Source organism: Syngnathoides biaculeatus, chromosome 2 (assembly GCF_019802595.1).
Source record: "Syngnathoides biaculeatus isolate LvHL_M chromosome 2, ASM1980259v1, whole genome shotgun sequence".
Classification (NCBI taxonomy): domain Eukaryota; kingdom Metazoa; phylum Chordata; class Actinopteri; order Syngnathiformes; family Syngnathidae; genus Syngnathoides; species Syngnathoides biaculeatus.
In genome coordinates, this window is record NC_084641.1 from 17,448,491 (window position 1) to 17,475,039 (window position 26,549).

At 40.9% G+C, this 26,549-nt stretch overlaps 2 protein-coding genes across 2 annotated transcripts in view; both read right to left on the minus strand.

The window, feature by feature from the left end:
* Positions 1–4,052: 4,052 nt before the first annotated feature.
* bcap31 (B cell receptor associated protein 31) lies at positions 4,053–18,742 on the minus strand. The gene is made up of 8 exons (XM_061838168.1): positions 18,556–18,742; positions 14,646–14,739; positions 12,509–12,609; positions 12,247–12,391; positions 9,203–9,338; positions 7,210–7,336; positions 5,501–5,601; positions 4,053–4,442 (listed from the first exon to the last, which is right to left on the minus strand). Exons 2-8 carry the CDS (start codon positions 14,735–14,737, stop codon positions 4,416–4,418), a joined length of 729 nt encoding a protein of 242 aa, XP_061694152.1. The 5' UTR covers positions 14,738–14,739; positions 18,556–18,742; the 3' UTR covers positions 4,053–4,415.
* Positions 18,743–23,594: 4,852 nt separating this feature from the next.
* The window catches only part of plxna3 (plexin A3), a 94,537-nt gene continuing 91,582 nt past the window's right edge, over positions 23,595–26,549 (minus strand). The window contains exons 37-38 of the mRNA XM_061838169.1: positions 25,848–25,998; positions 23,595–24,802 (exon numbers count right to left, since the gene is read on the minus strand). Coding sequence (XP_061694153.1) covers positions 24,710–24,802; positions 25,848–25,998 — 244 coding nt within the window. The 3' untranslated portion in view covers positions 23,595–24,709. The remainder of the gene's footprint in view (positions 24,803–25,847; positions 25,999–26,549) is intronic.

Sequence of the window (26,549 nt, forward strand, 5' to 3'; positions counted from 1 at the left end):
CCCCCCGGTTTGCATCGTCTGCAGTAAAGTTAGATCAGCGAGTGTCAGCCACCCTCCAAAAATGGCTTTCGCCACGCCATCAAATATTGTGGAGGCACCGCTGCTCTGCATTTTGGTCCAGCAGAGTCAATGGCGTTCTCGTCAGCTGCCCCATTATTTGCCAAGTGGGGTGAAAGGATTACGCTGACAAATTAGGGGAAAAAAGTAGGCAGCTAATCAAATTTGCCAGTTTAATTTTACAACTGTTTGGATGCAAACAAATTTTTCATTGTCTCCTTTAACACTGACCCAGAGATTTTTTTTCGTTTGTTTTAAATGTTTTTCTTTTTTTTTAAAAACATTCAAAGTGTGGAACACCCTCCAGTGTTTCTCTTTTTTTTTTTTTGCAGTCCTTTTTTGGTAAACTGTCAAGACCAAAATTGAACTCCTAATACGTACAATGTAGGATCGATCGACTTCCAGGCAGGGAACCAATCAACCGAGGCGCCTCCCCTCACGCTTCCGGTTGCCATTTGCTTATAGTTTTCGACCACGTGACCACGTCCGGGGCACGCGGCCATTTTGGATGGGTTCACTCTACTGACGCGCCGTTCACTCTTGTTTTTGCAACCAGATCAGAGTTACGCAAATGTTCGTACGACTTAAAAGTGACGCATGATGGGTAAAAAGACTTATCGGAGCTCATTAGATGTTTGAAGGGACCGTTGCGACAAGAAGTGCGCTTTGATCGACAATATTGATCCATATGCCTCGGGGAAACACAAAGGGAGTAAGAATTTCGAACTGTGGGCGTCGGTAACCTATCCAAACGTCGTCAACTATCTCCTCTTCTCGACAAGCGCTTATACCACGGAGCAACTCAAGCATTACAAAGGTCTGGAGGCCTACAACCAATTCATCGATGGTTGGGTTCGTCATGCGTGTTCGCTATCCATTGTAAGCACACTGCTAGGGTTAGTGCAGCGCACGATGCAATTTAAATACGGAGGCTGAGGCTACTTCATTTCTGAATGAATGCCGTCGAAAGTATTCATTCACGTGATTGTGTTAAATTATGTCGATTACACCAACAAGAGAGGTGTAGATTGTTATTTTCGTTTTTGCAAACGTGCACAGAACCGTCACTTTGGAGGGATGGAAAAAATGGAATATGTGAAACAATGAAATAAAGATTAAGACGGATTCAATATAGAGTCCTGTGGGGAGATTCAGTTCAGTGTTAGTTGCTTTCGTGGGTTGACAGAAAATGTCGATTTTGAGAGACATGATGCAATACGTGTCACACACGAGTATTATGTCGGCCCTACCAAGAACAAAATTCTCTGAGCAAAGTCTGACATAAGGGAAGGTTTTTGGCTGGCTCAGCCGGTACGAGACAGCCACAGTTGTCGCCGTTTGGTTGATAACAGCTCATTTTTCTCACCCTGGTTCTTGACCACAGCTGGCAATTGAAAGGACGCTTCACAACTCCCACTTTCGTTTGAGCAACAGATAACATAACAGTGCACCCCCATTCATACACCTTTCTGAAATGATTTCTGCTACGTTACGTGTGATTACCTGAATTCACCCATCCAAAATGGCGAACACGACCTAAACCGGAAGGTGTGTGACGGCGGTCGAAAAGTATCGAAATGTCACAGATTTTTTGGGTTGGGTTGGGGTGGGGTGGGGGGGGGGGAGCTTTTCCATATTGCCAGGCAAAGGAGTTAAAAAAAATAAAAATGAAATCTGCAGGTATTAAATAAAATGTGAAAAGTTGTACATACTAATGCTGTTTAAGTTTAACTGTGAAAATATCTGTCAGGAAGTGGTTTTGAACCCTCCCATTTGTCAGGAAGAGCAATAAATGACGTTGCTGGGCTGTGCTCATTTCTCCATAGGAACTAACGCAAAATAAAGAAATACAGCGAAAAAAAAATACCAACATTGTCATTATTAACTCTACTGCTAACGTAGATGTTTACATTTTCAGTCTCCTCCAAAAGTGTTGAAACATGGAGGTCAATTCATTTGTTATTCTTGTAGACTGAAGACCTTTGAGTTTCAGATCAGATGAATATGAGACCAAAAAAAAAAAAAAAAAAAATCATAATTCCAGCTTTTGTTTCATGATAGATTTTAGATATGTGTTCAACAACTCAGGACAGAGCACTTTTAATCTGAAGCAACACAATTTTCAAGTGGGCAAAAGTAGTGGAACAGACAAAGTGAGTGATATTTAATTTTTGGGGGCATAACCCTTGTTTGCAATCACTGCATCGAGGCTGCGAGCCTGAGGCTGAATCTGTTTCCAGGCCTTTTCTGCACCCTCCTGCCTTTCTTGTTTGTCTCTTGGGGAGTCAAATGCATGCTCTATTGGGTTAAGGTTTGGTGATTGAATTCCTCTCTTTCTCCCCTGATGAAGTCCTTTTTTGTGCCAGGGTCAGTGTCTTGTTGCATGATGAAGCTTCTCACGATGAGTTTGGATGCATATTTCTGTGAATCCAAAGTAAATGGTGGACTTTGGAATTCTGCTGCTACCATCATGAGTTATATCATCAATAAAGATGAGTGGGCCCGCTCCAGAAGCATTCATCCAAAGGCAAGCCATGATATTACTTCCATAGATGATCTTGTGTGTTTTGGATCGTGAACAGATCCTTTCTTAAGCCATTCAGCCTTTCTATCACTTTGGTAGAGATTTTCATCAATGTTTGTACTTCTTGGCAACTAGAAACACCTGATAATTTTGCTCACTTGAAATTAGGTAGCTCCGCCCCCTCAAAAAATGTTTTGTCCTGAGTTGTTTCACGCACCTAATGTAAAAACAGTACAACCTCAATTCTCGACCACAACCCGTTCCAGAGGGCGGTTCGAGCACCGATTTGTTCGAAAACAGACTCTATTATTTCCCACGTCTGTATACAGAGGCTGGGTTATACATAACGTGTGTCGTGGGTCAGCTGGTCAGGCCACGCACGTTATGTTATTTCCGGGGTTTTTTCGCAGTGCGTTAGAATTCACGATAACAACGCGTGTGGTGGACCAGATGATCGGGCTGCGTGCGATATGTTATTTTCGGGTTTTGTTGTTGCGTTTTAGTCCCGATTTTCGTTCGAAAACAGAAGCAAAAAAATTTTTACATTTTGGTTTGAACGTCGATTTGTTCGAGAACAGAGTACTCACTGTACCAGGAAATGAAGGCTGGAATCCTGAACTTTTCTCTCATATTCATCTTTTGACCTAAAACCCAAATGTCTTCAGTATACATTATATGCATATTTTAATTATTATTAAATAATAGACCTACATAGCTCTGGGTGAAAATATGATTGGTCCGCTGTTAAAACATAACCGTAGTTTATCACAGCAGAGCTCAATTTCTCAAGCCATACGTAGGTCTGACGCTGCCACACTTGTTTCTCAATACAAACTTAAATCACAACACTGAATACTCAGTGCTGATGGGAAACATGTAAGCATGGCAAACATGCAACCTCACCCACCCAATGAAATCAGTGGGGGGCGGGGGGCGTTTATTCACAACTCCTCGCCAGTCAGCATGAGTGCCCACGCAAGCCAGTTTACCAAACATTCACACCTACCAGTGTGTGGGAGGAGATAATATTCAAATTGTAAACAGGAACTCCAAACCTCAAAATTGTGAGGCAGATTTATTGTACCGTATAACAACAACGATTACCTTAGCATCATGTCACTGTTGCTTGATTTGGCAAACATGTTAGCCGAGCTGTTTCTCACTTGAAATGGGATCAGCGTCTCGTCTCTGATGAACATCTGTGACCGGTTGGGAACGTTCCGATTTCTCTCCCAATATGGCCCTCTTGTCACCACAAAGGTGGACGACAGAGCCAAATATAACTCAAGAGTCACTGATCCAAGTCAGCACTTTGAGGAACAAGATCCTGAAGTGGGGGGAAGGGGGATAAAACAGTACTTTCTAAAAGCAGGCCAACAGCTGCCTTTCAACACACCCCAAGCCTTTTCCATCCAGCATGTGCATAGTGAACACACCCACCCGAACGCTCACTCTCATTGACACTCGTGCACAAGTTTGTTGGAGTTGTATATTGAAGATTGATTATAACCGGTTGTGTTTGCAGTTTCCGTGACATTGTGACAAACGGGTCAGACACACAAAAGCGTTACATTCACGAGTGTGGCTAACAAGTCATGCAAAAGCTACGCGAGAGCCGAGCACGTGTCGAGTCGTCGGGCCGCTCGGATCCCGCTTCTTTTTCGCTCTCCCCGTGTTTTTGGAGGACCCTCGACGACGAGAAAACGAGCTCTTATTAGGAAGGGATCGAAGAGAAAACAAACTGGTTTAAGGCTCCAATAGGAAGCGACATCACAGCACCGAGCAAGCCCACCACCATGACGATGATGATCGAGAGCATCTATTTTCATCATCTTCAGTCAGACTTCTTGTCACCGCTGGCCTGCAGACAAAAAAAAAAAGAAAAAGAAAGAAAATCATGAGAGCCTCCTGCAGGTTGCCGAAAACAAAAGTCAGACAAAGACGGGACCAAAGTGAGCATTTCTGGGTGAACAAGTTAAAGGGTGAGGAAGAAAAAGTTCATCATGGAAAAAAAAAAGAGCAAGAAAGAAAATGAATAGACAGTCAGGAAAGAAAGGGCAGACAAAAGAGTGGAATGGCAGAACAAAGTAAAAAGATGATGGGGGGAGTGAAAAGAGTGACAAAAAGGAAAGCAGCAAGATTCAAAAAATAAAGAGCAGGAAGATAGAAAGGGAGGATGAAGAAAGAGCAGAAAAAATAAAGATGTCATAAAAAGGAGTGAAAGGAAAAAAACAGAATAGAAAAATTAAAAAGTGAGAACGAAAAATACACAAGAGTTACAACAGTGGAAAGAAGTCAACAAAAGAAAAAAAAGGGCAGGAGACATTTAATAAAAGACGGAGAAAGTGGGAAGAGAAAAAGCAAGAGGAGTGAAAAATAAAAAAGTGAGATGAAATAAGTGGAAATGGACAAAAAGAAGAAGAGAAAAAAATGAGGGAAAGCAGAAAATGAATGAAGGAAGAGGGAGAAGGGAAAGGAAAATGAGAAAATAGCAACATGAACAGATGAAAGAAAGGGAGGGAAACAGGTGTATGAGAACCAAAAAAAGGAATGGAAAAAAGGCAAAGGGATAAAAGAGGAAAAGAAAGAAAAATGGGACCAAACAGAGAAGGAAAACATAAGGAGCGAAGATGAAGGATGGAAGGAAGGACCCAAGAAAATAGAAAAAGAAAGGAAGGGAAAGAGACAAAATTAAAACACGACTCTGTTGCGCCTTCTAATTTTCTACATGGATGCAATGCATCATGGGAAATATTGCTGTCACAGTGACCATCCGATGATGACTTTATTTCAAGATACATGGAGGTCACTACATGGGGCATCACGTCACATTCAAATAGTACTGCAAAATGGCCGACTTGCTGTAGCCAAGAGTAGAGAGAGATAAAAGAAGCGAGGGAGCGGAAAAAGAAAATGTACCAATAGTTTGCTGTGCTCGTCCAGCAGTCTGTCATATTCCAGCGTCAAGTTTGCGGCTTGTTTTTTCATGGCGGAAACGTCGCCGTCACTCTTGCGGAGAGCTGCCAACACACACGCACGCACACAAAGTCATTCAAGGGGGACATGTTGAAAAAGTCACTATGTTGGACCTCCTCTCTCACTGTACATGGTCGAAGATGTAAATAACGGCGTAGACGATCAAGAATCAGCTTGATTGGAGCTATCGATGTGAAAATCATCTCTTATGTTGAATTTCAATTTTATTCTCATCAGCCCAACTTACACACACACTCACGTCTCTCCATTTAAAATTGCTGCAAGTCAATCAGGCTCAGATGTCCCAATTATGCAGGTGGCAGCATTACACTGTTCGTCTTCATTAAAGTTCAGATTTTTAACCAGTTGATAATGATGTCAATGGGGATTCTTTGTCTACTTTGTCATCTTAAGTCTTTTTTTTTTTTTTCCTCTCCAGCTCTTTCTGTGTTGAGCTACACAATATATTAGACCATATATACAGTTTTTATGACGTACTACACTAAATACTGCATCCACCAAACAATGCAATTGATCCTCTAACCCATGGGTGGCTTTTTTTTTTTTTTTTTTTTTTTTTTTAACCCCAAGATCTACTTTGCAAGCAGCCAGCATCCGGCGAGCTACTGACGCCGGGGGAATGATGCTCCCAAACCGTTTTAAGGTTAATGTTATATTGCTTCCTATATTTAAAATACAGAATTAGCTTTTTGTGCACTGTATTATCTGTGCTTTCATCCTGGATCAAGCTGTGCCAAGGTGGAATTTTAAAATTTCATCCTGCACTTTCTACTTTGGCTTCAGACCAGACCAATTTCCCACTGGAAAAGTGAAAATCTCGTCCAGTTTAACCACTTTTTCTTATTCACATACTCCGACAGTCATTGCATCTTAAAACAACAGCATTTCTTTTTTAACTTTCTCCACTAATATTGAAAGTAAACATAAGCAGCATGTCTAGCGCGTCTTCGCTCCACGTTACCCAGACCGTGTAGCTAACTAAAGCAGCGATGGTGGCCGCTGTCATTATAAAATGCATTGATGGGCTGTGTAAGTACTGTAACATTTGCAATTATGAATGTACGTCTTTAAGAGTGGGTGAGGGTGTAAGATAAACTAGGAAAAGGAAAAGTGTGGCAGAGTAACAGTTGTTGTTAGAGAAAGTTCCGTCTGCTGCTTAAAAGAAACCAGTGGCTTCTTCTTTTCACTTTTTACAGTACGTATGTGAATTGTGCCATTGGATGTAACAAGCAGTCATCCCTCACTCATTGAATCACATTGCAAAATGCCACAAACTGAATAGCTGTATGTTATACGTTCAATTTGCATTGGATTATTTTTTCTTTTTTTTGCACACAATGCAGAATACCTGCAAAGAGGCTGTATCAGCGGTGCACAATTGCGCACGCGTGCAGTTTAGAAGGAACATTGGCTGACGTCTTTTTTGGCACGCCGTCCTGTGATCGACCAAGACTGCCTCTCGATCAACCGGTTGATCGCCACATTGAGCAGCCCTGCTCTATGGCATTTGCTTTAAAAGTATGCCTGTGAAATCTAATTATGGATCCTTGTTTGGGAACGCTTTGCAATTGTGAAGAGAAAAAAAAAAAAAACACTAGGAAGCCTTCACGTGTTCCTCGCGGCTTCCTCACCTTTCTTGGTGGCGTCCAGTTCCTCCTTCAAGGTCTTCACTTCCTCCTTCAGGGTCCTGTTCTCTTCCTGGACTCCGCCTCCTTTTTTCCCCACCTCCGGCACCTCGATGCCGGCCTCTCTGAGTTTCTGTCGGAAGAGGATGTGTCGTAACGTTTTTGTAAAAGAGTGTGAATGACCGTAGGCCCCCCCCCCCAAGAGTTACCGGTGTACGGACCAAACAGCCTCCATGATGAGGTCAGTGCTTTCTAGCTCCTTGTTTTTGCTCTTTCATCTCACCCATTATGCTTTCTCAGCTAACAGATTTACATGCACGCACACGTCATTCAGGATCCTCCATGCACTTTGTGATGCCACACAAATGAAGAAAGTGTCGCCGTCGTCATTATTGTTAAAGTGTCCTAACTGGAGAAAGTGCCGGTGAAGGTAACAGTGAGTGACGACAGCAGCTGTGCACCTATGGAGTCAAACAGCTGCCGACGAATCGCCGTCTCCCTTTCAGACACCGACGACAACCTCGGGAACCTGACGCAGCCAGTTAACCGCTTTTGCTTTTTTCGCCCACATTTGTTTCAGTAGGAGTTAACGGGTAACTGTGAATTCCTTTGGTGCGACAGAAAGAGGAAAAGAAACAAAACTGGACTGGAAAATGAAAAAGACACGATAGAAAAGTAACAGAATTCAAAAAGGAGAGAAAAAGAAAGGAAAAACCTAAAAGTGGAATTAAAGATGACAATGAAAGAAAAAATGAGCAATAGAAAAACATTACAATGAGATGAGCATAAACAAATGGAAAAAAGTGAACAACTGTAGAGAAAAAAGAGTAAAGAAAGGAGGACAGAAAATGAGGGGAAAAAGAAGAGATAGAAGTAGAAAAGAAATGAAGTGAAAGGAAAACAGCGAAAAGAAAACCTAAGAATGAACCCACGATCCCTGCACCCAAGTCAGGCAAATGCACCCTAAATCAAGACAATTTATATACGGCAAGGGCTGCACGATGGCAAAATGAATTGCGATTATTAATCATAGTTTTTTTTCATGTAAAGGAAAACCCAAGACTTTCCAATTTACCAAGGGCTAAATGAATAAATATGCTAATACAGAGTCCAATCATAAAGTGCAACTCAAGGGAAACACACAGTTTATGCATAAAAAGCATGACATGAGGCTACAAGTGCTGACTTTTCATTTGAAACCATGAATAATTCACGGACAGGTATTACACTGTCGTTACACTTGACCGGGAGTGCCCAGACTTTTTTTTTTTTACCCCAAAACTGTCTCACGAGCGACACATTGAGCGCCCCTGCACTTGACCGTAGGCCAGCTGTGATCGCAAACTGCAACGAACTCGACAGTTGTGTTTAACCTTTACTTATTTTTTTTTTTTTTTTAACCGCGGTCAAGCCGGCCTCCAGTCAACAAAAGTCAAGCCAGCTGGACCAAAAACTGTTCATGATATGTGTTAAGGTGAGACACTGGCAATGCGTTGTGAGAATCAATTTAACAATAAAAGCCTCATTAATACATTTGACAATGATGCCATTTTGGGCTTTTTTTATTTTGAAATTGGCTTTTGCAGCATGTCGCCGCCATGTAACTGCAACGCACAGTAAGGACGACCATTGTGGCAGCTACACGCGGGTCTGACTGCAGCCATTCTTTCCTTTTCATTAAGAACAAATATTAGATCATGACGAGGCAAGAGCAACTTGCTTTAATGCCTTTACAGAATTGAATCAGCAGTCCCATTTAAAATTGCTGCGGATATTTTAGTTGATTTTGTTAAAAGCGAGAGAAGGCGAAATCGATTCAAATGGGAAAAGGGCTTTTGTTCAAAAATCCTGGGGTTTATTTTAAGGCCCGACTGGAAACAAAATTGTCCTGCACAGTTTTCCCTTCTCATCTCATCAACACCCCCCCCCCCACACACACACACACACACACACACACACTACCTTCCAGCTACTCGTCTCATTGGCCTGCCTCACTCACGTCTTGCAGGACTTGGTTTTCGTCGATGAAGCTTTTGGCGGCGTTGCTAGCACCCTCGGCCTGCTTCTTGAAGGCCTCGTTGGATGCCATCAAGGAAGCCTGCTGGGAAAGGAGAGTGGCCAGACGGCGCAACAACCTGCGTGCACACACAAACACAACACAAACATTGAATCAACATCCTGTTCTTTTAAAGCACAGATGTCAAACACGAGGCCCGGGGGCAAGATCTGGCCCGCGAAGGCAAATCGTATGTAACAAATTTCAGTTTTTTTTTTTTCAAATCTGTATCAAAATTTCAAATTGTCATATCATAAATGATAACGTTCGACTATTACAAGCATTTTTGTGTTGCCAAACAACAATAGTTGAAAAACCCATTGCTCTTGATTTCTGATTCCAAAACGAGTTCATAAATTTCATATGTAAATACAGGGATGAGAATGACCAATTTGGAAAACACTGAAAATGTCTGTCGATGGGGGTGGGGGTTGAGCTCCTATCGGAACACAGAGTGCACAGCACTTTGCAGGGAACGTCCACTTTTTGTCTGTATTCGGTTAGACATGTTGATACCATTTTCGGTCCCATCTGCACGGTTACACTTTTTTCAAGCCATGGCCGTCTGAAACAGTTTTTGACTCCAGCATCCTTGTCAATTGCCCTTGCTCGATCTTCATCCTTTTTTTCTAACACTTTCGCCATCGTAAAACTATGAACACACCGTCGCTCAGTTCGCGCTATCACTTGGCTAACTAACAAGATACACTGCGATTTCTGAGAACCGAGAACACATGGTGAAACTCGATTAACGACTAACACGATTGGATCATTATACTGTACAACTCTGTTGTCCAATCGAGTAATCTGCCGCAAACGAGTTTTAATGTTTATGTAGCAAAATGCAAATATTTACACTACCGAGTAAGTTATAACGGCATATGATAGTCGTGCTTGTGCTAGCACTAAGCTGAACTTGAAGCTCGGAGCCCACCACCAAAAGGTAGGCGCACGAAACACCATGCCCTCCCAACCCCCAGAATTTTTTTCAACGGATTTGCGCTTATCTCGAGAATGGTCATTTTGGTCTGAAAAAAATCGGAAATCCACCGATCGGGGGAAAATTCTCATCCCTGTAAATATGATGAGGCGGTTAAAGATTTTTATAGTTTCACAGTCGTAACAGCCCTCTTGAGGGGCACCATAAGTCAAATGTGGCCCGCGGCAAAAATGAGTTTGAGACCCATGTTTTAAAGCGACTAGTTCATGGTTAGAACATTGGCACTTATTCTATTGCTACTGACTTAAAAAAGGGATGTGCAGGGAAACAGATTAGCTTTCCAATTAGCTTCAAACAACTAAGCAGTTTGGACAGACTTTAAATGTTTAGACTGCCTTTCAAATGAGTGTGAATCGGATTTAGACTGTATTTCACGGTAGTTTAGAGTCGTTTGAGACTGTCTCAAATGCGTTTAGTTTGACACCACATTTCAAAAGCTGAGATCAAGTTTAGACTGCATCTTAAATGATTAAGATGAGCTTTAGATTTACTGTAATTCCCAGCCTACAGAGCACACCTGGTTATAAGCCTCACTCAGTACTTTTGGATAGGAAATACTATTTGGTACGTACATACACCACAGCTGTGTAAAAGTCGCAAGTGCCCACATCGAAACACGAGATATTTACAAAGATAGACGGTATACAGAGAGTTTAATGCAAGCGCCACTGTGCTAATGCTAACGCTGGCGCCGCTGTGCTAACAGGGCCGGTTAAAAAAAAACAACATACAGGTAAAAATCACAGAAACACGGCAGTAACACACTAGCCTAGCGTTAACAGGACTGGACCAGTAAAAGTCATTTCCTCGGCACATATATTCCGCCAGTCTCACGCTCACCTTTGCCGCTCGAGTGCCCCCCTTGCGGCAGTTAGAAAAAATGCTCAGATTAGCTGCATCAGCGCATAAACCGCAGGTTTAAAAGCGTGTGAAAAAAGTCGCGGTTTAGTCCATAAATTACGGTAGTTCCAGATGCCTTACGAAGGGGCCAAGCAGCAACTGCTTCAAGGGAACGATTATATCTGCAGAAATTATACTTAAAATGCATTTCAAAGTTTACATCAGATATGGACTGCATTTTAAACAAGTTTATATCAGCATTTGACATTTTCAAACAACTTTAGCTCATACTGAAACCGCATTTCAAACCTTTAAATGATTTTTGAACTGAATTTCAAAAGCTCGATCAGGTTTGGACTACCTTTTAAATTAACTTTAATAAATAAATATGGACTGAGCTTCTATGGCATTTCAAAAGTTCAAATCAAGGTTAGCCTGCTTCAGATGAGTTTAAATCAGCTTTACACTGTTGTTGAATTAAGGCACATTTAAGGTAGTAACATTGCACGGAAATTTGTGTGCGTGTGTCATTAATTTACATTTAGTAACACACACACACGCGCTTGTGTTGACCTGTGTTGCTGATGATGTAAGAACTACGTGACCAGACCTTATGTTGTTCATGTAAAGTAATAGCCAGTGAAAGGACAAACAAACCAGATGAGTGCATTCCGGGTTCAAGATGAGTAGGGAGGAAGTGAATAAGGGCACCCAAATAAGGCCACGGGTCATATAGACAGTCCGGAAATAACTGATCAGCTGCTGTCACTTTCCAATAACTAATATGGAAGTCCACCAGTCACCGTTTATTACTGTGCTCTATTTGTGTGTGTTGCCCTCTGTTGGAAGCTCATTTTAGTACACCAACACGCGCTCGTTCTGGTTGAGGTGATGATTCTTTTTAAAGGATTTATAGGATCTAAATTTCAGCTGTCTGATAATGGGATTTTCTTTTTTTTTTGTCAGCATGCCTACGTGACTTGTCATGTGACGAAATGATACCTTCATGAACTCAGGTTTAGACTGAGTTTAGGTCAATTTTGGACTTTGTTTAAAATGTGTTTGGATTACATTTGAACCTTGTTTAATTGACATTGATGGTGACGACCAGGAGAGACGACGTGTGTTCACGTATGCGTGTTCTCACAGGCAGAGGAGGAGTGCAAATCCGGCGATGTAGAGATTCCGCTGCGCTCTGAACAGTTTCATGTGAATGTGTTCAATGGCGGTGGGATTGTTGGTCAAGTCCACCTTCTCACTCACGCTGTACTTCCTCACCTCCCGGAGGGCATCTGCACAACACACCGTGGTGTGATTTCCTCCGACACAACCAACTCACTCAACTCTTTACTTCTCATAGAGCACAGAGAAAAAAATACAAGCGCTAAGCCACATGCGCAGACACTCACCAATTAGCAGGAAGACAAGGATAGCCATGGCCACCATGAAGGAAGTGTTGCCATATAGAGTGATGGTTTGGACCAGCCGAGACCTAAATAAGCTGTTCCATCTGGAACAAAAACACACACAAGAGAAGATCCCACGACGAGTTTTGAGTGACTTGCATGGTATTGCAATCGGAGTGAATCGTATCGCAATGGGAGTAAATGATATTGCAATTGTAGTGAAACACATCGTAAATCGATTTTATTGTAATCCGAGTGACTCGTATGATAATAGAAGTGAATCGTTATCACAATCAGACTGATGTATATCATTGTAGTGAATCGTAATCACAGTGAATTGAATCGTAAACGGACCGAGTCGTATCATAGCCTGATTCACGAAAAAAACGCCCCCCCCCCCAAAGGATTTAGGACAATTTTGCATCCGAATCGGGAAATAAAATTTCTCTTTTTCAGATTAGGTTTTGATGCCACATTAATAGCATTAACAGTTTAAACATTTTCTAAAGAAAATTGTAAAGTTGACCAGATAGCACAACACCAATGTAATATTTGGATTCAGCACATCAAAATTATGCTTAATCAACAAAAAATATCCAGCGTTCCCCACACACACACACACATATATATATATATATATATATATATATATATATAATATATATATATATATATTATATATATATATTATATATATATATATATATATATATATATATAATATATATATATATAAAAGGCTAAAAATAAACTGGCTTTTTGAATTCAGACATACACGGCGCACATTGATCAGATTGGCAAATTAAGACAATGTAAGTGGATCCTACCAAAAATACATCAAATTGCAATCAAAAGTGAATTGTAACAATCGTAATGAATCATACCATAACGCACCAAATTGTAATAAGAGCGTTAGATCATAAATCTGAGTGAACCGTATTGCAGTGAATCAATAGAATCGTAGTGAACCATATACTGCTATGACTCGTATACAGTAGCTATTGTAGAGAATCATAAGTGAATCACATCACCAGTTAAATGTATCGTAATATGTAGTCGTGAATTGTAAGAGAAAGAGAGAGAATGGTACTAAAAACGCTGTGACTGGATGTTTTGGAACGTCCCGGCCGATGTGGCTCACTTTCTGGACCTTGATACGGAATAACAACCATCCTACTTGGCTACAACAACAACAAATTTGATTTTTTAAACTACAATTTTCATCAGAAGACTATTATACATTCATTTTTGTATGTGGATCTTTTTTTCTTCCAGCAGTCTTCATCTGCCTGTGGATGTTACTTGGGGAGCCATCCGATATTTTGCTCGCAGATTCCACACTCTGCCTTTAAATAGTCAATGAAATCGAAATGTCCCGATTTTCCTTCTTTCACGCTGTGTCTCATTTACCTTGAGTATTTCTCATATTCCTTTCAGAGTCTCTCTTCTCACAATTCCCTATCTCCTTTCAACTCCGTGTGCGTGCTGTGTAATTCTGGGTAATTGCCATTAATCCTCTACCCACTGCAATGACCAATCACATGCATGCACCATCCACCTACAGCACTGTTTGTGACACTGCTCCAAGCTCTGCAGTGTGAGGGAGAACGGGGGAGGCGCAACTATGATTATCTCAAAGAATCAATAAGAGCAGTTTTGTTTGCCACCGACACACAACTGGAGACTCCGCGCGCCCCAAAAAGCCTATGTAGGGGCAACACTGCCTATCGTATAATGGTAATCCGCATTGCAATTACATTGACTCAAATTGTAATTGGAGTGAACCATACCAGAATCGTAGTGAAACGTACCCAATCATTTTGTCATCATAATAAAAAGTATTGTGATTGGAGTGACTCATTAATTGAGGTGAATCACAACGTGACCAGAATGAATCACGTTGTTATTGGTGTAAATTGTATCGTAACTGTAGTTATAACAAATCGGGTGACTCATCATAATCAAATTCGGATCATGAACAGAGTCAATGCATCACAATCTCTGTCTAGGAGCGAAGTAATCAATCGTCTGAAAGAAAGGAGGTCACAAGACTCCAACTGTATACACACTGTCAAGATAAAACAAGAATGTTGTAAAACATTCTATTCGCACACCTTATTCAGAATGTTTAAGCACGAACCTTTTAGCTGAAATGAAAGGAATGCAGAGCAGCAACACCAAGAAGACCTCCACGTACAAGAAAGTGGCCACGGCAGTCCACTGGAGACTCATCACTGTGAGAGAACAAGAGACGCACAGTCAGTCTTTATCTTTGCACAGTCATCACGTCAAGGTGCTTGTTTACATCTGATCTCATCTCAGTATAAACCTGTTAGAGGGGGGGAAAAAAAAAAAAAAAAAAAAAATCAATATAGATATGACAAATATATTTGAAATGCCATCAAAATCAGATCCAAATGCAGCGTAACCCTGATCGAAAATCATTTAGAAAGCCAGTCTAAAGCTGATCTTCTCACAATCCAAACTGGATCAAATCCTATTTGAAACGCCGTCCAAACATGATCTACACACTGTGTGTGTCCAAAAACAATGAAAACTCATTTGAACATTTTATACTCAGTGGAAAATCTGATCTTAACTTATCTGAAAGTTATTGTAAAACTGATTTTGATACATTCCTAACTGGAAGAAAAAAAAAAAAAAAGTCCCTTGAAATCCCATCCAAACACTATGTACACACCTGATCTAAAAATTATTCCAATCACTGAAACACACAACCCGATCTAAATTTCTTTGAAACTTAGTGTAAGCTTGTTCTCAAGAGTGAAGAGTCAAATTCCAGCCACTGAAATATTTCATCTGAAAACAGCCCAAATGTGCATTTTCAGTTTTGGGCCAAAAGACTTTAGTCACTAAAATAAAATACACGACAAAAAGAAACCACGGTCAGCACGCAGACAACCACACCAACATAGTAATAACAATTATATTTGGCATTAACAAGCGCTGCCTTGGGTTTGGTTTACACCATCTGGATTTGTGGGGTGCATCACTGATATATTAAAAAAAAAAAATAAAAAAAAATAAATGACCAATCTGATCAGTTTTGGGCTGGTGCACCAAAGACAAAAAAGTGCCGCTGTGTGACCAGTGCAAAGCTTCAATCTAGAGCCAGTACTGATTGCGTCACAATGCCTCGAAGATGTTCGAAAAGCATTCCGATGGATGTCGTGACGCATTGTTTGCTTTTCAAATGCTTTCTGTAGGGTGCATGGCGGAGTTGTGTCACACAGACGAACTTTCATGTGCACAGCTGGCTGTCAACAAGGCTGACACCTCCCATCAGGTCGTTGTGTTCCTACCATTTTATCAGGCTTGCACTATTGAATAAAAAAGGAGTTTTGAACGATGATGTTACAAAGCTTTTTGTAACATCAGGGGCTTGCCTGTATGTGCACGGATGGTCATTGCAACATGGTTGTATCATTTTAATCAATGACTGCATGGTGAATTACCAGTTCTTTGCATATTAAATTTGCAAATGAACATAATTTTGCGGTGCTGTTGCTTTTGTGCATATGTGAGGGGGCAAGTGCAATGGCATGCGACTGCTTGGATTGACGAGGACGCGTGGCACCCGCGGCCAGGTTTATGGCATGCGATGTAAGCAATTAGCTCCTTTTAAAAATATTAAATTAACAATTGAAGATCATTTTTGGGTGCCATTACTGTTGTGTTGTTCTGGGAGAGCAAAACCCTCGCTGAGTCACTTAGCAAGCACATACGTTATGACAAAAACAAGTAAACACTGGCAAGACATAAAGAATGCCATCAACTACTACTTTCGGGAGTGGCACAGCCACATTTGCATAACAGTGTGTACTGTAGTGACAATGTCTGTTTGGGTAAATATTTTTAACTACATTTTGATATCTTCATTATTAGACATTTGTTATTAAACAAAAGCTGAACTAAAATGCGCAAACCTGATTTGGCAGATTCTCTATACAGCCTGGATGTACAGTAAAGCCTCGGTTTTCGAATGTCCCTGTTTTCAAACTAAAAGTATTACATTTTTTTCTTGTTTTCAAATGAAAATCGGTACTCGAATGCCACTGAAAAAACCCGGAAAAAAAACATATTGTGGGCGGCCAGACCAGCTGACCCACGACGCACTTTGTTGTGAATTCCCACGCCGCTGAAAAAAACGGAAATGACATAACGTGAGCGGCGCAACCAGCGCACTTTTGTTATTCGGTATAACGCAGCCTCTGTACTCAGACGTGTCCCGGTAGTGACTGTTGTTTGTCCCAAGTGCTGGTATCAAAGCCATCCGTGCCAAGTGGAACGAAATCCATAATTTCGCCGAACTTCATCACCCCATTAAATCTGAATGTAGCAAAGCGCTCCAAAATTTTAATGTCGTGATGAGCCACTTCAGAAATGTTCTTAAGAGATGGCAGAAACAAATGACATTACATTTGTTTTTTGTTGAAAGGGGGCGAGTCACCACCCTCGAAGACATTTGATACGTACAGTTGTTGAAGCATTTCTGCATTTTTGTTGTTTGTTAACTCGAGTTACAAATGTTTGTGTGTTACTTTTTGTGAAAATAAAATTTTAAAAAAAAGCTTTTTTTCCCCCCTCATTATTGTTTGTTTAAAGTTATTCTGCATTTTTGTTCATAAAAAAAAAAAGTTTACAAGACGGGGGGTGAGTCGGTACAGATACGGCAATGCACTCCCAGCCTAGCGTACTCCTAAAGCATACATTTTAAGCAAAAAATAAATTTCTTAAATTTTATTATATAAAGTATTTAAACTATAAAATGTATGTCTACAATGCAATTTATTATCAGGAAAGGCTAAAAAAAATGCTTTAAAAAGACCAATTTTTTAAGGCTTGGAACGAATTATAATGGGAAACATCAATTCCGTTTTCGAACAACTCACTTTTCGAACCGTTTTCTGGAACGGATTCTGGTCGAGAATCGAAGCATCACTGTATATTGAATTCATTGTTAAATGTTGCTGTAAAATATTCATGAGCAATGTTTTGCAGAAGATGATTAAGCACTTAAAAAAAAAAAACAAGAGCTGTTGTTCTCAAACACTATCGATAAATGCCTTGGGACGAAAGCAGATATTTATGCCGCTTTTTTTTTTAATTTAACTATAGTCAAATTATTATTAGCATATAAAAAATATTTTCATTTACCATGTTGCCTATTTCTTGTTGTCAACTCTGAGCAGGAGTAGGAAATTTTTGTGCAATTTTATTAATTATAGGCAGTTTTATAATTAATAATTGGTGGGTTTTGATTTGTTTTAATAAATCTAAAGTGCATTGTGTGGCATTTTAGTATGAGAAGCTCTTGCAAATACAATTCCATGGATAATTCCTTTTGGTGTCTCTGTGTTTGGCCCGGAAAATGAGATGGCTTGAGCAAATTACAACTTGTGACCCGTTTAAAACCACATTTTCATCTCAATTTACGAGAAAAATCCAGGCATTTTTCTACTAAGGACAAGAAAATTTGGGCCTATGAGCTACATCAAGTGACTTAAAAGCCTTAAACCTTATCCGATTCTTCGATCTTGTTTTTTTTGCGTTTATATTCCCCTATCGTATCATCCATTTTGATATACAAGTGGTTTGAAAATTGTTGAAAGATACATATACATACCAATCGCTCCAAAACAGATTGATATTGGAAATGACTGCCCGTTTCATTTTCTTGAGCGAAAATTACAAAATTAACTTGTACGTGAAACATAGACCATTAAGACCTCGCAGCAAAACTGCAACAATGTATCAAACAAGTTGAGACATTTATGTTCTGCGATTACAGAGACTATCGCTACCAAATTTCGGATCAGAGAATCCACGATACATGCTCCCTATTTCCATTTCGTTCCATAACTGGAATTAAATGTTAATGTTGTCCACGACTAAGGAAGGGGGGGGGGGTTTCCCCCAAAACTGAAAACAGGCGACGTCTATTTACTGGAGCAGCGTGCACGTAAAAAGACAACAGCTTTTAGGAATGCGGTAGTTGAACACAACAAAGAAGAATCTCTGACACTCACCGGTAGACGAAACACTAACACACGCTAACAATAAATGTAATTTGGGAATAATAAATGTGTTCCAAGTGTTGAGCTTTGATAGGTTTACGCTTTTCGCTTGCACTGATGCCAACACTTTCTACTTCCGTCAAAAAGGCCAGCTCATCTTGAAGCCGCCACGTGATTGGTTACATACGAGTAAAGGGCGGGAAATAGGTTACGTAGAATTGTATCATTTGGATTGAAGACACTTTTATGCTTTACTTGGGCGTCGCGCTGTTATTACGTCACAGTTGAGCGCGTCGACATTGATTTCGCGCCCGTGAGCGTCAAGGACTGCATCTGCGTCTTATGGCCAGCAGAGAGAGCCAAAGTACACACATCTCCTCTAACATGACGTCATATCAGACCAACTGAGCAGCAAAAGTTCTGGAACGTAAACATAGATCAACCTTTTTTTTTTTTTTTTTTAAATACTGTAGTGACATTCTTGTTATTAGTTGATGTGAAAAGAATGTCTCCTCAGAATTGTATTATCACAATCAGCCTTTAAAAAAAAATCCAAATTCTACATCCATAGATGTAAATTTATGCAGAAGAAACCAAACTCCAACGAGCTTTTTGCAAATATGAAACCTATTTCTCCTCCATATTTAACTGTATGAAGCAAAAAAAAATGTCAAATCCAATATTATAAACTTTATAACGTATCTGCATTGTTATATTTCACCTTTTATTTAATTTAATCTTCATTTTTTTATTTATCTTTTTTTTTTAATCCCCCAAAACTCCCTTTCGTGTTTTGATGCAAAGTTGTTGATTTGTTTTAAGTTGTGTGCTGCTTTTGTATTCCATCCTCCGTATGTCTTCAATGAAATACTTTGTACATAAAGAAAAAAGTTGTAAATGTCTTGCATTCATTTAGACCTTTGTTTTTGTTGTCATTCAAATGGAACAAAAATTATTACTTTGAATTGTTTACCCATCGACCTTTATAATTGGTTATTTTTAAAATTGGAAATAACAAAAAAAGTATGAAGTTAAAGTTAAAAAGGTTGTTGTATTTATAAAAAAAAAGTTGTATAAATTTTTTTGCATTATTTAACTAAAATAAAATGTAAACAGTCAAACAAAGGCGGCACCCCGGTTTCCTCCCACATCCCCAAAACATGCACTCATTGGAGACTCAAATTGTCCGTAGGTGTGATTGTGAGTGCGACTGTTGTCAGTCTCCGTGTGCCCTGCGATTGGCTGGCAACCAGTTCAGGGTGTCCCCCTGCCTCCTGCCCGTTGACAGCTGGCATAGACTCCAGCACTCCCGCGACCCTCATGAGGATAAGCGGTGAAGAAAATGAATGATTATTTATGCTGTTTTTTTTTTAAATAAATTCTTTGATATATTTTACATGCACATTTAGACTTTTATTGTACGGTGTGAGCTGCCTCATTTAACTGTCTTTCAAAATCGAATGTGGGCCTAGGGTGCCAGTGTGTGCTTCAGTGTGTGTGTGTGTGTGTGGGGGGGGTCTTTTATGTGTTTTTTAGGACACATTTTGTTCAACATGAAGCAGTATCTATGCTGCTGCTCCACTTTTATTTTTCTTGGCTTCTATCCAACCCTTTCCATTCCCTTCCCTCCATAATCTCTCCCCCACAACCACTACCGCTACCCCTTCCCCCACCCCCACCCCCAGAGTGCTGTTATCAGCAACATGCAGCACCCCAATCCTGGCAGTTCATTCTCCGGCTAATGTGGCTTCCCGCTGCGGGAAGGGGGGGTGTGCGGATGTCGGGTTTCAAATGATGAAGAAACATCAGAAGGACTTTCTAACGAGTTGGCGGTGTTAGCTTGTCGGCCTTCTGTGTCCCCCCCTCTGTTTATCCGTCCATTTCCAAGCAGGCCGCTTGCCCATCATTTATTCAAAATCGTAGCTGTTGTCATGGGACTTACCACCACCCAATCATAAATGATGCACAAGACGGACTGGCTCCCTGTTGCCGGGCAAATTAACCCTGACCAGTCTTGGGAGGAAAGGAGCCAGTGGTTTAACTGGATTTGATCTACATGACGGTGGTGATGATTTTTCAAAATAAGTGCGATCCCGCAATACAAAAATGTTGTTGAGGTAGCGAGTAACTTTGTGCTGGGCTGACCTCCCGAGTGAGACACCGAGGCCTCATCCCGTTTTGCACTGACATGACGTCATGCTTCATCAACTACGAGTTACCACGGTAACTGATTTGCTCAGTTGCGAGGATGACGGTGACGTCAATGTCCGAGTGGCACGCTACTTTATGGACTGTGGGTGTGGTACACACTCTGAGGCCAACGCAACGGTAAATACTTGGTGGAATGTCGGTTGGTCATAAAGCTTTTAAAGTGACCCTTGTCACAGGTCCTGTCGACTTGCTGGGCAAATCACAAATGTGATCAAATCACCTTTATCGCGACATCTTGTAAATGCTGGACTGACTGCGTATGCATTTAACGTTCTAAAAGAAACGTAGTAATAATTTTGTATTTGCTGTATTGTTGGTTTGTCACCAACCTTTCAAAGGCAGCATTGTAACCGCATCTGCTTTCTGGATGCCGGCGTTAAAACGTTTTGAAAACAATTTTGTAGCATAACTTCATAAGTGATGAAGTCATCGTGTATCACAAACGCTCGAAAACGGTTTGACTCCATTTGTCGGTCGAAAACCCAACTCGGTAGTGACAGTTTTTCTGCTGCATTGTTGGTTAACCTAATCGTGGGGACATCATGATTTTCACGCATTATATCCTTCACTATATCAAAATATTTAAGTGCTTTAATCCAAAGCCATGATTTGGTATCAGGAGAGGATAACTCATCGGTCAAAGTTAGCAGTTAGATTTTTGGGATGAGATTATACATTAGTAAAGTTATCATATAACTTAACCATAAACAAAAAAGAATTGATTGTGGCCTGTTAGGAGACTTACCTCAATAAGGCAAAAATGTTTTTGCCTTTTCGCTTTGAAAACCAACACGGTAGCCACATAGTTGACATACTTGACTTTCTAAAGCTGACATTGTAGTAGGACACGCGTGTCGGTCCGCTTTCTAATGTCTAGGATAGGGGTGTCAAACTCATTTTTGTCACGGGCCACATTGTAGCTACAACTTCCCTCAGAGGGCCGTTATGACTGTGAATCCATGAAATTCCTTCGCCTCATGATTTTTAAAGATGAAATTTATGAACTAGTTATAAATCAGACAATTGTTCATGTTTGGTAACACAAAAATACTTGCAATATCTCAAATTTATCATTTATGTTAGGACAATTTTAAATTTTGTTCCAGATTATCATAAAAAAAAGTTCATATGCATGATTTACCTTTGTGGGCTACATAAAATCATGCGGTGGGCCAGATCTGACCCCCGGGCCTTGAGTTTGACACCTGTGGTCTAGGAGATAGCCTACTTGCTGGACTGTGTGTTGGAAACCAGCACTCCCACGACCGTTGTGAGGATAAGCTGCTCGGAAAATGTGTGCATATAACGACACTGTCTATTTACTGGTTTACTGCACGTCTCATAACCTTAAAACTCTTTGTACTGAGATGATCGACTTGCTGGACTACGTGTGTGTTATTACAAACCGAAAATCAATGCGCATCAGAAAGTCCACGTGCAAAGTTAGAGGCAGAGCCAGGTGTTGTTTACACTTTAGTAATGATGTCACAAAGTCAACAAAGGCAATGGCGATGTAGAAAAAAGACACAGGCTATATTATATGGAAATGGTGGTCATGGTTACATTTCAAAGTAAAAATCAAACAAGGCAATGCTATCAAACATGTTTTCACAAATCAACATGTTTCACCCCTTCCTCTTTTTTGTTCTGATGACATCATGAAGAAAAATCCTGGTCAGAAAAGTGTTTTGTCGGAGCGGAGTTGACCACTTCCCGTGGTTTGGGCTCCTGGTGCAAAACGCTGACCAGAGGCTCTTTGCGGTGTCAAACACAAGTCACCTGATTGGCCCGCGTCGATGGCGGGCGGCGCTACAAACGACATTAGCACGGTGGCGCGTGTAAGCGCGTGTGTGTGTGACCGACATTCCCGGGAAATGCCACCATCGCCCATCCACAGGAAGTTCATAAACACCTGACTGGTTGGCACTCACAATAAATAACGTGGAAACAATAATTTAAATCAAAGAAAATAATCAATAAATACCCGTGTGTGTGTGTGTGTAATTCCAATAATTAGACCTGACCCCACAGCCACCCCGCTAACATTTTAAGTCTGTTAAGAACCGTATCTCACTGGCCTGGAGACTAGCTGGGGACCTGATAGTGACTCGACTCTCCGCAAGTTCCGGAGACGTCTCAGCGATGTCTCCTGGAGTCTCCTGTAGACGAGCAGGATCGTCAAGGAGTTGCGGTGAAACTGAACGTTTGATTTGATTGGAGACTTTTTGGCGACTCCTCAAAATGCTCACTTGAGAGAAAAACCTTTTTGTAGTTTTATATTAGTAAACTTCGAGCAATTATCACCCAAATTTATATGGGCATATCCACTTAGGCCCACTTCAACCTCTGAAAATATCTGAACAATAGCCCTTGCATTTTGAATTTATGGACATTCCCCATTTGCTCGTTATACGCAAAAAGTGGTTAACGTCACTTCATGTGAGAAACTTTTGAGGAAATGTTAAATGGAATTCCACAGCGAAGTCCACTTCGACCTCTGAAAATATCAGAACGATCGATACCGAACGATATTTTTGGATTTTATGAACGTTAAGCCTTTAGATTTTCCCACGTAACAGAAAAAGCTTCACCGTAGTGTAACGTCCCAAAACTACGAGGAATTGTCACCAAAAATGTATGCAGACAACTCGACCTACAGTATGCCCACTTCAACTGATAAGTAAATATCAGAACGATTATTTTGGATTTCGTGGATGTTAACGTGTTTTCGTCATGACGGCGCCGTCCCGACGTCCGTGTTCCGCTGGCTGAGTGCGGAGCAATCATATCGAGATACTCATACACACACACACACACACACACACACACACAACACACACACACACACACACACACACCACACACACACACACACACACACACACACATCATATACATAAATCTTTATTTAATGACTATATATATGCCTATATCAGTGACTTCCGGGAGAATTGGTTTTCAGTGTCTGGAGACGTCTCCCAGACATCTTTCTGGTGAGTTTTTGCAAGCAATATTTTGGTCTCCAAGGTCCCGGAGTCGCTGCATCTGATCAGTCTCGCCAACGTCTACGCTACGCCAATGAGATAGGGTCGAAGTTAAATAATTAAAGACCTAACCCAACAGCGTCAGCTCAGGGTTTTTTTTTTAGGTCGTTCATTTCAGTTATTAGATCTGACTCAACGGCATGAACTAGCGTTTTCAGAGTACCGATTTTGGTAGTTAGACCCGACTCAACAGATCGAAGTAGATTTTTCAGTCTGTTTCCTTTCACACAAACACACACACGCAGTCACACGCACACTGACACACACAGACACACAGTGGCGTTGGTCCAGTAGTGGCTTTCCTTCCTTCCTTCCTGGTGAAGAGCCAATCAGGGGTTGCCCCTCGATGCCAAGTGTAAATGTCATTCTTTTGTCTCTTGGATTTTACTTTACAAGGTATTTGAAGTAAAGCCCATTTCAGCTTTGATCTTCGATCTCGGCTTTGGTCCGAGCCTGTTCCGGTCTTGGCACTGCTCGCCGGGCACAGTATTGGCATTACGGAGTCCTGAAAAGGGGGCGAGGCCGGCGTTGGAATGTTCCGCAAAGTGGTCCGGTCCAGAGGAGTCAGGGGGTTGCGTTCGGGCAGTGAACACTAAAGGACTCTCCCAGCCAATCGGAGGAGAGCGTGGTTGACCAATGTGAGAAGAGGGGACACAGATGTGGTCGGTCAGAAGGTGTGGCGTAATTGGATGTTAACTTCCTGGTTGCTCATTTTCTCAGTTGTGGTTATTTACACGTCGTCGAGACTCTTGAAGCCCGTTTACAGATTGAGGCTAATTCCACGAATGGGTCCCAGCCCGTCGCTTGGCAAATAAATAGCAAACTGATTTATTGATAGGTGCAGTTCAGAAAAAAAAAAAAAAAAAATTCAGACACCTTCCCCAATAAGCAGACATCTTAGTTTCGCCTCCTCAGCTGCCTGACATCAAGTTGATGGCTTGTTCCAGTTTGTGTCGGAGTTTGTGTTTGCGACAATAGGCGTCGCGGTCCAGCGCTGTCAGAACCTGCATCATCATCATCATCATCATCATCATTCTACTTGTCAGATATGCCCAGATCAAGTATTGTAATTTCCCGTGTACTAACACGCAGGTACAATGTGCAACCCCAAAATTGTCCTTCCCCAACTGGATTTTCATTGTTCCTATGTATAATACGCAGCCCATTATTAGGTTAGGTTTTTCAAATAAATTTTAAACTTCTCAGAAGTTGGAAATGCCGAACTTTTCTTTGTGTGCCAAAGAAAATGAAAGCAGAAAATTCTTGCTCTTACTCCGTCTCACCGCTGCAACCATATTGATAGCGATAAACGGTCTGTAGCATAGGAGAGCATAGTTGGAGTGCATTTAGTGTCTTTACTCAATGATATACTTATTTCTTGCAGCGTCACTTCATAGAGCACATTTCTCAACTTAAAAACTTTTGAAGAAACCTCCTACTTTTAAGAAGGAAGTAATCACAGTTACTTTCAGAAGGGAACACTGACGTAGCTCTGCTCTTTATGAGATTATGAAGAGAATCTAAACAAATGCTCCTACTGGATAAAACTGTATAGTCAACAGTACTATTAAAGTATTAAACTTTCTGTATTATTGAGCATTGGTTTGGGTCAATTACCAGCCTTCTTTGGTAATATGAGAACTCAAGTAGAATCAAAACAAATGTCAGCACATGCCCCCAAGGCACAGTATTTTTTTGAAAAACCTAATAAAATATGGATAGTACTTCATTTTAAACATGGGGACCAGCAAATTGTGCGTATTATATATAGGTAGAGGGGGATCCCAGATTTTAGGGGGCTATTTTGGGGTGGAGCAGCATGCTATATAACAGGTTTGCACATCTGCCTCACAGTTCTGAGGGCCAAGGTTCAAATCCACCCAGAGTGGAGTTTGCATGTTCTCCTTGTGAATTCATGGGTTTTCTCAGGGTGCTCCAATTTCCTCCCACATTATACACAGCATATTACAACAAGTAGATTGCAAAGCACAGATTCACAACCAGCTTTGCCGAATTTTAGAAAAATATATATTTAAGTAAGTAACTCACCTCCTCTTTGTACTTATTGATGTAGAAGTAAAGCTCACTGAGAGCGCTCAGTGTGTTGAACTCATTGCCATGGAGACGTGACTGTTCTACCAGGTAGGCGTCCATGTCCTGATCGCTAATGCTCGGCATTTTGGCAATGTCTCTGTAGTACCTACGAGACAGAAGCTAAAACACTTAACATCTCTTGCTAGTCATCGAGCACTTTGGCAGTTAGGATGTTACTTATACAAAATGCTCAATACTCTAATAGTGGATAGTTAGAATGGTCGCTACCTGTAGTTTACCATCAGGTAGTATTAGTGGATGCCATCTTTTTTTTTGTTGCAAAAATATGGAATAAGCGCTCCAAAGACCTTAATATTCTTGGATAGCAAATAAATAGAGCAATAATACGATTGATAATTTGCTGTAAGTACATGAGTTACTCTACTGTTTCAGTGGAGATTTTAGGCAACAGACACCATATGAAATGCCACAGTCATTTTGACACGTCATCTTGGAGAATGCCTCAGAATTCTGTATTAGCTTTTTGGTGGATACTTTAAATGAAACTTTTCACCCAATCAATTTCTACGGAAGCCATTATTCGATTTTCAAACTTATTGCCGCATAATACTTAGGTCGAGGTGGCCATTCCAACCAGAATCAGCTCACTTTTTGGGGAAATCCTGTCACGTTGCGACTGTTAGATTGTTTCAGGTA

What these genes read in the sequence shown, in the direction of transcription:
- bcap31 (XM_061838168.1), bottom strand. Translation starts at nt 14,737, where the DNA reads ATGAGTCTCCAGTGGACTGCCGTGGCCACTTTCTTGTACGTGGAGGTC. An exon ending in CCTTGTCTTCCTGCTAATTG is followed by an intron (nt 12,392 to 12,508) that starts GTGAGTGTCTGC and finishes TGTGTTGTGCAG; the next exon opens with ATGCCCTCCGGGAGGTGAGG. An exon ending in TTTGCACTCCTCCTCTGCCT is followed by an intron (nt 9,339 to 12,246) that starts GTGAGAACACGC and finishes GTGTGCACGCAG; the next exon opens with GTTGTTGCGCCGTCTGGCCA.